General features: G+C 37.6%; 1 protein-coding gene across 2 annotated transcripts; it reads right to left on the reverse strand.

The window, feature by feature from the left end:
* Positions 1-4,553: 4,553 nt before the first annotated feature.
* On the reverse strand, positions 4,554-10,273 carry LOC131891633 (uncharacterized). Of its 2 annotated transcripts, XM_059241263.1 has the most exons (6): positions 10,132-10,273; positions 9,523-9,733; positions 6,107-6,378; positions 5,883-6,041; positions 5,631-5,824; positions 4,554-4,865 (listed from the first exon to the last, which is right to left on the reverse strand). In XM_059241263.1, exons 2-6 carry the CDS (start codon positions 9,731-9,733, stop codon positions 4,751-4,753), a joined length of 951 nt encoding a protein of 316 aa, XP_059097246.1. In that variant the 5' UTR covers positions 10,132-10,273; the 3' UTR covers positions 4,554-4,750. The 2 variants fall into 2 exon arrangements, with proteins under 2 accessions (XP_059097246.1, XP_059097245.1); XM_059241262.1 differs by lacking the exon at positions 10,132-10,273 and having other exon boundaries at positions 9,523-9,834.
* Between the last annotated feature and the right edge of the window lie 1,062 nt (positions 10,274-11,335).

Here is an 11,335-nt window from a genome sequence, read left to right on the forward strand (position 1 = left end):
CTTCTCGTGCCATTTACTCTTCCAGCTTTTCTTGCCCCATTTACTCTCCCCCCTGCTCCATTTTCAAAAAAACACTTCTGTGATCACTTACTCTCCCTCTTCCATTTTAAAAAACCACCTACCTATTCTTCCAGCTTAATATTTAATAATGTTTAAAATATAAACCCACCCAAAAAAAACATTTCCCACAAATGCCCCATAATGCTTGTCGCTACCAGCAAAAGAACAATTGGTCGCCTAATTCCTTCATCTTACCCTCAAGACCTTTTTCACTTACTCGACATTCTCCCAGGGGGAAGTAAGTAACTAGGGATGCGAGAATATACCCAAAAATAGCGGGCATTTTCACTTACCGTGGGGGAAAAGGGAAACTATGGAGAGCAGTGAGAGAAGGTGTAGAGCGAGTATGAGAGAGAACTATGGGTGACTAGAATGAGAATATAACATCTCCCTTCCCGGGGGAGGATTGGGGAGCCAGAACCAGGTATATAACATAGTTGGAAGCCAATAAGTATTTTGTAAAAGAAAATGACCTTTGCAAAAGGGAGCCAAAAAATCATTTTTGCTACCTATATATTTACGTCTGGCTCCTCTATTTTTCTCACTTCTAGAAAGAAAAAAAAATCGCCAGTCATGTCGCTTTTCTTTCCAGGGCTAATTACCATTTTAGAAACGCACATTTCATTCAAACGAAAACAACTGTCCTTTTGAAAAATGTCTGCGTTTTTCTTATGATTCTATTTGGACTAAATCGACCGGACTGATCCCTGTAGATCTAAGAGCTGCTTTGGCATGGACTTTAATCGAAACTAGCTTAACCTTTTACCCTAAAACGCAAACAATTGACAGGCATGTTATCCATATATTTGAAAAGAAATGTTTGTGCAAATGTTACTTTTTGTTCAAAATCTCGAAATGTGCGTCTCTGATATGATTTGAATTTTCTTGTAGATGTCATGACAATTTCGAGATTGAAGACGGCCTCGTTTTGAATTTGCGGAATTCCGAAGAAATCCAGAAAATGATACCGTTTATTCAAGAATATCGAAGTTTAAACACGATCAAAGAACTCGATAATGAATCAATTGAGAATCTCATTTCGGTTTTAGAACAAGAAAACAATGCAAAACAAATCCTTGTCATTTTTCCCAACATATTTCATCAAGGATCGTTGAAAAAGATGAGCAAAATTGCTAATGCCAAATTCTACGGATTTCCTTTTCATGTAAGTACAATATTGATTACATCCAAAGTTTGTTTATTTTTTGCATCCGGTTGATTTTTCAAGAACTGAGCGATTACTCTGTTTGAGTTTGTGTCAATCGAATTATTTTTTGTGGGATTCATTTTCAATTACAGTATGATATGAAAAACTGTTCGGATGAAGATTTGAGACTTTTTCTTGACGCCTCAAATACCGGGGAAAAGCGCATATTGGTGACGTTCGAATATCTCGTCGAAGGATTTGAGGCTGAAATGGTTTTATTTCCAAAGTGGCACAATTTAACGAACAAATCGACCTTATTTCGTGGCAAAGCCAAACTGGAAACGGCAAATATCTCAAAATTTGCTCATCCAATGCTTCAAAAGCAAAAGTCCGTCCCAAAATCCAAGGTATGTTAATGAAAAAATTGTAGAATAAAATTGAATAGAATAATTGAGCATTCCTGTCTTCGAAATCAAGTTTGAAATAAAGACCTCCACAAACTTAGATTTGGGAAATGAGGTTAAAAAGAAAGGTTGTTGCTTTAAGTAGCAAAGTGAACAAGATTAACTAATTCCTCTTTTGCTCGTTTTTAGGAGAAATTAAGTGTTTTGGTTCCTTGGGATTTGGACATTTTTTCCATTTCGGACTACCCAAGATTCAGACCAAGTCCCGATTCAAAAGTGACGGTTTCAAACGTGAATTATTACAAGAGTTACGAAATTCATAATATCAATGACTGGCGTTCAAAATTTGAACAATCCTCATCGATCAAACAATACAATTTAGTGGTCCAAGCGACGACGACCGAAAAAATGGCTCATCCACTTTGCATTTTGTTGGAAATGAACGATGAATGGAGAACGAGTTATTGCCTGGATGTGGATAAGGAAGACCTCCTACAAGAATACCATCCTTTAAAATCCCTGATGGATCAGTACGACAAGGAAATTGTTGAGCTCATTTTGACGAATCAAATACGTCATTGGAGTGTGTGGAAGAACATCATGATAGCCCAAATCATTTTTTCCCATCGCCAAAATCTTGAACTAAGAACGAGGTTCAATTACCGCCAAATGTTTTCACTCTGGTCCAGAATCCACAAAGAATTCCATCAAGAAGAATACATTCTTGACCAAAGAGAGTTGGACGACAAATCATACGATCTCTTTCGAAGAAAAGTCCTCAAAGAAAATCTTTTTATTAGGTACGTAAATGAGTTTTGATATTCATATATGTCACAATCAGGGAAGAGAGTGTCCACCTTGCTCATTTTTTTCCTTTCAGAAAGTATCGCATTGCTTACTTAAGAGTCAAACTCCCGCAAGCCATTTTAGAATCCTTTGTGGTCGATCCCCAATTTCAGCATTGGAACACAATTGATTTGTTCGTTGAATGGCTCCGCTCAGATGAATTTGATTCAACTGTGATTGACTTCTTCATTTCTCGGGAATTTCCACATCATGTCTCAAAAAAGACGGAGGTAACTTGATATTTGATAAGTTTTCAAACGAATTCCAAAATCAGTCGTTCTTTACTTTAAGTTTGTTCTGCCACTCTCGTTTCAGGGAAATGATGACCCACAAGCTCATTTACGCCAAGAGTTGAGCTCCATGTTTCGCTATGGACGTAAATCACCAAAATTGAATGTTCAACCGATTTCGATGATTTGGGAGCATGAAACATTTTGTCGTTTCCGAGACGTTTTGGAGGACAACTTTCCTAGTTTCGTCAAAAAATCGTGGTTCCTGGATTTGGTTTCCGCCGAAAAAGAGTGCAAAAATGAACTTAGAAATCTTCGAGCAACCAAAGGCTCTATTTATCTTCAACAACAAGAAGAACAAAATGACACAACATTTGAAGGAATTCCTCCTCGTAGCAGAGCAGTTTTTGTCGGTGCCCTCATTTTCCTCGCTTGTCAAACAAGCGCCAAAAATTCTCGACAAAACAGAAATCGTTTCGAACGAATTTGGCGTCGAATCAAGTCCAAGACCAAGAAATGGAGGAAAAAGGCCGCTGATTAACATACATCACCAAAGCTACCGAGAGATGAAAAAACAACAGCGTCCGGAGACGATTTATTATTACTTTTATCATCAGTTTGTAATGATAAGCCCAAACATACTGCGGGACATTCCACAGAATCTCATGAAATTTCGCACGGTCAATGCCTAGATAAAAGTCGGTTCGCATCAAAATTTTCAGCCCCATGGGATCAATATGGCCTATTCTAGGGCAATGTCCATTTTGGGCCAAACCACGTGGCCATTGGTGTTTGAACAGCCATAACTCCGGCTGTGGTATCCAATTGACATGAACTTTGAATCAAAATACTCCAGGGACAATAATAGCCTTTCGATAAGATTGGATTGAACAAGTGTTTCAATTGAAATTCGGCGTGTAATGGCCTTATTTGTCTTTTGACCTTTCCAAAAGCATAGTCCGGATTTTCTCAGATTTTGGCGCGTGGATAGTTCTAGGTATGTTCTTTATCTGTCGTAAATTTATCATAGATTTAGCAATGACTTTTGTGAGCGNGGGCCATGTCCATTTTGGGCCAAACCACGTGGCCATCGGTGTTTGAACAACCATAACTCCGGCTGTGGTATCCAATTGACATGAACTTTGAATCAAAATACTCCAGGGACAATAATAGCCTTTCGATAAGATTGGATTAAACAAGTGTTTCAATTGAAATTCGGCGTGTAATGGCCTTATTTGTCTTTTGACCTTTCCAAAAGCATAGTCTGGATTTTCTCAGATTTTGGCGCGTGGATAGTTCTAGGTATGTTCTTTATATGTCGTAAATTTATCATAGATTTAGCAATGACTTTTGTGAGCGTAGGTCATCTATTTTCACATTTTAGAGGAGAAAGAAAATGTCTTTCACCTTCCCTAGTCAAGGCATTTTGAGACCAGATTTAAGAAATCTGGTATTCTGAGTAGATAGTAAAAGGGGACTATAATATCGCCATTTTTTCGGCAATTTTTCATCCTCATCATGGTTCAAATTTGATCTTGCTTGATCCAACTCTTGAAAGCGCGTGAAAGCAATGAATTTCGGCATCCATTGAAACCATCTAGATTTTTCCACCGTGATATCACACCCCAATCAAATGTTTCTAACCATTTTATTTTCGTATTTTTCTCTGTTTAAATGTCCTTATAAACTTCACACTTTTACGTCTGAGTTTTTCCTGTTATACATTTTGTGCCTTTTCGTGCCTGTTTTGAATCACAGGATTAGCAGTATGGACAAAACGTAAAGCGCCATGCTCGGGGAAGTCCAAGGTCTGATGCAAGTCCCATTGGGAAAACAAGGAAAATTCGTTTCCCTCTAGGCACGAAATTGAATTAGAAAACGCGAAAAAGCAATTTATTGTAATATCTAAAACAGAACATAAACGTGCAGACATTTGTGTTTTCCGTCTTGTTCCCTAGTTCGAGAGATTTTTTGTTCAACAGGAGCCCACGAATTTTTTTAGAAGTAGAATGATCATTTTGTAAATGAGGCATATATGATAAGTCCAAGAAAAGACAAAGAAATCAAGTACTAAAGCACAAATCGGGATCGTTCGCAGGGTCGTCATCCACAATTTTGTTAACTTCTACGAATGATGAGGCTCCTCTAGAGCCTTTTAAACATCCCACGACCCAAAACCTAATGGGAAAAAAATGATTTTGTTCAGCGTAAAAAAGGAAGAAAGAGAAGACTGAAGTGGTCCAATGGTTCAAATCTACATTGGAGAGTGGTTAAGATCTCGGCCTAAGCCAAAAGTTTCTGGCAGTAGCCAGAATAATTCTTGTTAACCCGGTTTTTTCCATGGTTCTAGTTTTCAGTTGCTCAAGTTTACGTTGGGCTAAAGGGGTGACACACAGGGATGAGAAATCATTAAAAGCCATTTTTGACCAGGTGGCAGAAAATGGTGGCAGAAAGTGGCAGAAATCCCTTCAGAGTCGAATTTTGCCATCGCTGGTGATACAACATGGACGAACCAAGAAATTTGACTTGTGCGATAAAATTTACGAGTGAGGTGAATTCGTGTCAAATTCCAAAATATTTTTGATGTCAGCGGAAATGATCAGCAATATCCTCTTTGAAAGGATGGAGGATAAAAAACCCAATCCAAGGTATGGCCTAAATCATCGTTTTAGTCTCGTTTCTTAATGAGATCAAAGCCTACCGGGGCATACGACGACAAATGGAAAGACCTCAACTTAAAATGGGACCTCCATGGTCTCATCGAAAACATGAGACAAATGCTTGTCTTGTCTATTTCTAAATTGAAATTTATGGAATTTTGTGAACTAGGGATGAAAATTATTGCCCCAAATTGACTTGTTCTATTGCGCTATAGAGATCTTTCTTTGAAAATATTTCTAAAAAGATTTACTTCCAAAAAAGTATTCAGTTTTAGTTTTTTACCTGCTTCGTGGAGAGGGTTCTTCCTTTGGAATATCCAAAGATAAAACAAATCCATCATCAACATAAATAATCATTTTGGCTTCAGTTTCTATCAAAGAATACTCATTGGCACCAGAAAAGTCTGCGATAACAATGGCATAGCCAAATTCGTCCTCGTTTTTCCATGTGACCGTTTCACCGCCATCTTTCCCATGCTGAAAACAAAATATGCTCAATGAGTTTGCCGACATGAATTTGACGTGGTCAACTTACAAGAACATCTCTATCAAGATTCATGTTGCCACACATTCTATTTGCGTAAAACACGACACAGTCCTCATCATCGCGCCCAATGGCAAATTGAAGCACCAAAGTATCTAAATTGACCGCATAAGGGTTCCAATTCAAAACCATGCGTTTGCTGACATCGGTCTAAATAAGATGCACTTTTGACATTATTTTGGGGCAGTGCTTCGAATCTAAAATGAGGGACCCACATCAAAAACCGGAGACATGGAAATCACCCTGGCGGAATCAGATTGGGCTGAACTAGAGGTGATGACGTAGTCTTGAAGAGAGATAAATCCATCGTGTTCGATGGTCACCATCACTTCTTGACCAATTGACCCTACACTCGCCACAAAGAGCCCGTTGCTGTCTATCTCTGCTTGAATCATCTGGCGAGTGACATCGGATTGAAGCGTAACCAAAGCTCCAGGAATTGGATCACCATTAAGGGCGTTCTCAATTTGAAGCCTCAAGGACTGCGCTGCAAAGCATAGAATGGTGATCACCAAATAAGTTATCTTAATCGTGAGAACTAACTAGCCTTGTAACCTTAAATGAATTTGCTTAGTTTGTCAAATTTCAAAATAAAGGATGAAAGCACAATGATTTTGGAGTGGCATAAGTACTACTGATGGGCTCAAATAAATAATCACGGGAGGTTCTTACTTGGGCTACCCTTTTACATTTTCAGTGGCATATGGCATCACTAGCGGCACATCGGACACCCGTTAGTTGGTCACAAAAAGTAACCCAGATTTTTCTTCGATCAAACCAGGGTTGCTACTCTAGGCAAAGCTAACCTGTTACATTATAATGGACAGGGTGGTGCTTTGACTTACCTAGCTTTCTGGCAATCCTGATTTTGAAAATGTATTTGATCCCATCACTTTTAAGTACTCCTGTATAGGATCGAAATTTCTACCAGAACAAGGAATTGTTAGAACATGGAAAACGTGCAATCCAGACTCAAATGCTCTTTTTTCTATTCTTTTAAATGATTTTACGCATTTCAAATGATTAGTTGAGTACGATACAAAATTAGAGTAAGTAAAAATTCAAAAGGACTACCCTTCACTAAACAACAAAAGTGGCGCAAGAAAGGAATTCGATTTCGATTCCCCTCCCACGGTGTTCAAAAAGCCCTATCAAGTTTCCATTGAAATTCCCAAACACAAATTGGCATTTTTCTACCCCAAAAAGTCATAGGGAACAACTTTAACTTGATTGTTTCATGGAATTCTAGTCCACATAAAAAACTTACATACCTAAAAACATTATAAAAACTAAAATTTTCAAAAACCTACTCCATGTAAATTAGGAGCACACTTAGTTAGCTCTTGAATGTAATTTACGATATCATCTATTTCACCGCTACTTAGTTACATCGGATTTAGTGGTCCAAATTTCATCGTTTTTAGCCCCAAAATGCCCCGGTTATATGTTAATTCAATTTCCCAAAATTATAATATCGATTTTCATTATCGCAAAAATGAATGATGTAACTTGTTTGGTATGGTTTATTATTCCAGTAGACGTAGAGTGTGTACATTTCAATGCAAGATCGAACATATATAGGAACGCATTCCAAATCCATCCGAGCAAGAGCTCAATTAGTAGCCTCTTGCTACAATGATTATTTTTCCACCTCTTGCATAATTTCAAATTAACTCAAAATCTTGTACAACCATATCTAAAACCCTCAAAAAAAGGATATTTTTGAAAATTCATTCTTAAAAGCGTCCAAGGTACATTTAGTTGAGTGGTCACTGAAAATTTCACAAATATTAATGAAACATTAAAGAAGATATTTTCAATCAGTTTCAGCAAAGTATTCAAGAAACGACAAAATCTATAACTTTGTTTGTTGTATGTCTTGTCTTCAGAATTCAAGTGAATTCATAACTAAGTGTACACATGATGATTGTAAAACACATCTTCAAAGATTACACTTTTAGTGTGTTTGAAGTGACATTATATAGCATTTTTTGCTAATTGTGAGACTATGTAAGAAGAGGAAAAATAATCTTTTGTATTTGTGAATTTGAAAATCGATATTAATTCTTTGGGAAATTGAATTAACATAGAACCGGGGCATTTTCGGGCTAAAACCGATGAAATTTGGACCCCTAAATTCCATGTAACTACGTAGCGGTGAAATAGATGATATCATAATTTATATTAAAGAGCTAACTTAATGTGCTCCCAACTTACATTGATTAATTCTTTGGGAAATTGAATTAACATAGAACCGGGGCATTTTCGGGCTAAAACCGATGAAATTTGGACCACTAAATTCCATGTAACTACGTAGCGGTGAAATAGATGATATCATAATTTATATTAAAGAGCTAACTTAATGTGCTCCCAACTTACATTGGGTAGTTTTTTGAAAATTTTAGCTTTTATAATGTTTTTAGGTATGTAAGTTTTTTTATGTGGGTTAGAATTTCATAAAGCAATAAAATCAAAATTGTTCCCCATGATTTTCTGAGGGAGAAGAATGCCAAGATGTGCTTGGGAATTTCCATCAAAACTTTAAAGGGTATTTTTACCACTGTGTTCCATATTTTGGCAGTGTGCTGATAAAAGAAATACAACGTTGTTTTTCCTACAATTTCGTTTTGAAGGCTTATAGGATGTTACCTTTGAGGGTTGACGTAAAATGTTGCGTTGTCAAAGCGGTTCAAGAAAATAATGTTTGAACGGTAGGAAGCAAATATGCCAAAATGGACGAACTATGAAAATGTTTTTGACAGGTTGTTGGGTGAACTCATCTTTCAAAGAAAACGGAGAACATGACAGCAGCAGTGTTTGAGCTAAAACTGTGAAAAATGCAGAGTGTCAAAAAACAAAAAATATCCAACAAGATAGAAAAAGCTGGGGAGAAATATGATTCTACCAGAAAATGGTTTGAATTTCCCTGCTATTGACCACGGAGAGCCAAAAAGTATCGGAATTAATTTTTCTTCATTTGGCAGCCATTTTTGCATTTGCCCTTTCGAACATTGGCCCTTTATTTTTGCAGCATTTTGCGTTTGTTATGCTTGATTTGTGTGCGTTTGGTCCCTTTTTTGCTTTTGAGAAATATGGCTGTCTCATTGGGGTTTGAGTTTGTCACGTTTCCTACATTCGGAATGCCGAATATCAGTCCGACATGGTAGTTCAATCCATTTTATGTGCCAAAGTAATTTGATGGGCAACTCCTTTACAGGTTATATTATGACTTTGAAATGTTCTTCTGCATGTAAAATCAAGTAGGTTCGAAGATCCCAGATCAACAATGCCTAAGCATTCCCTATGAATATTACGTAGACGGAAACTATTTGTACAATGAAGGGGCTCGAGAAAGAACAGAAGCATTTCGTTCTTGACGCCAAAGAAGCAGTTTTTATGACATATTAGTCCAAGAAGTATTTGATACTTTTTTCATATTCTATTGGATTGTATGGTTCCAGGTTCTAAGAGGATCCGCCAGTGTCCCCAGTCACCGTTCAAACCACCTCGAAGCCTTTTTAGGCCTGCACCATCTTTAAAAGGGGAATTATCCCAAGTTTGGATCAATTATTAGATGCAGCACAATATTTTGAAAAAGGCTTGTCAAGAAGTAAAAAAGATATTGAGTTACCAATGGCACTGGTTGTAGTTGTGGTTGTAGTCGTGGTTGTAATAATAGTAGTCGTGGTTGTAGGTGCAGTGTAGGGTTTGGTGGTAAGAAAAATGTTGGTACTAATCAAATCAGTACTTGGAGTAGAGTTGTCAATTGCGTTTATAGTTGAGATACCAAAATAAGCGGTGCTCACCGCCCATACCAGGGTGACCAATAACACTGCAAGCATCTGAGGAGAAATAACTTTCATTAGATTTGGCTTCGACTTTACTTTTCTTGATGTGATTTATTTCTATAATTTTGTGTTACCATTACTTTTTGATTTTTATGTGTACGCATGCCTTTGAACGCTCTTCCTCATATTTTCGTGGTTTATCCGCTTCATGGCTTATCCACTTGACCCCTCAAAAGAACAAACTAAATTCTGTGTCGATCGAAACTCTCAACTCAGATTGGTTGAAGAATAAGGCAGAGAGGTCAGTCAAGCGGTCCAGGGGATAAGCCACGAAATATCAGCTTTTGTCTGCCGCTTATCAGATGTGACTCGTTCACTTGTTTTTAGACGTAAAATGCAATATGACCAGTACCAAGGAACTAGTTAGATGAAAATGTAACATATTTTCCCACCTCAGAGACATCATATTGTTTTTTACTTGGAAGGCGAGTGCATTGGTTGTTGAAGCGAGATCAAATTGCTTATTTTGAGCCTTGTTGAGGAAAAATGACACTATTTGCCAGGGTTCCATTGTGTTCAAATGATCTATGTCCATATTCTGAAAAAGAAAGAAATACTTGAGCTTCTTTTGTTATCCCTCCGAATACGGTAAGCGTTTATAGTTGGATTAAATAAGCTGTTGATGTAAGAAGTTAGCTTATACAGTAATTGAATTTCAACAATTTTTTCGGATGAGCACTTTTGCTATTTCATGATTTCAAAATATCTAAAAAGAACCATCCAGGGTCATAGTTTTCTCCTACGTGGGATCCAAGCCCCCGCCCTGTGGGAGACCATGTTGTAGGGAACAGTATAGTGGGCCACTCGGCTGTCATGGCTCCTTCATAGCTTGACGTTGATTTTCTTTGTAATTTTGACCTTTTTGCACTTTACCTTTGAACACTCGGCTACCCTATAGAGTCGAGCAGTACTACCCGGACAACATTTTCAGAGCCTATAAATTAAAAAGCACATGTTAGATTAAACTTTCCCGTCAATAAACTACGTTCCAAAAGTTCTGGCAAGCTTTTGTTTCTAAAATAAGTTTGGAATTCTTTGCCAAAATGAAGCTACAAGAGCAATGTCGTAATGTTATTTCCGAATTGCTCTTGGCCGGTAACAGCACCAATGAGATTGCCAAAGGGACAAAATATCCAAGAGTGATTGTGTATTGACTTGTCACAATTAAGAATTTCGCAATGCCTTAATATTTGTCTCACGGAACCTTGTTCCGACGATTTATTTCTCGTACTTGTTTTGGTTTTGGGTCGTACATGGGTCGTACCATAAACTACTGCATAACTTCTAACTCATAGAGTAGTTTATGGTCGTATATTTGCCTTCACAACTTTTAGAGGTTTGGTAAGGCGTTAGTCATCATACTGCGAAATTCTTGAGTTTGACAAGTCAATAATGTTGTGAAACGACATGTCGTTCTTATTTCTGGTCAGAGCTACGTAAGGCAACAACTTCAAGCGCCTGAAAAACCTCGTCAAGAAGAGCATACAAAACCTCAATAAGTTCGAGGTCAAAAAGGTCTGGGTCGCGTTCATGAGCTGCTAGAAGTCTGTTCTTAACTCCCTCAGTGATCATGTGAAAAAATGAACTATGCAGTAT

Source organism: Tigriopus californicus, chromosome 12 (assembly GCF_007210705.1).
Source record: "Tigriopus californicus strain San Diego chromosome 12, Tcal_SD_v2.1, whole genome shotgun sequence".
NCBI lineage: Eukaryota > Metazoa > Arthropoda > Copepoda > Harpacticoida > Harpacticidae > Tigriopus > Tigriopus californicus.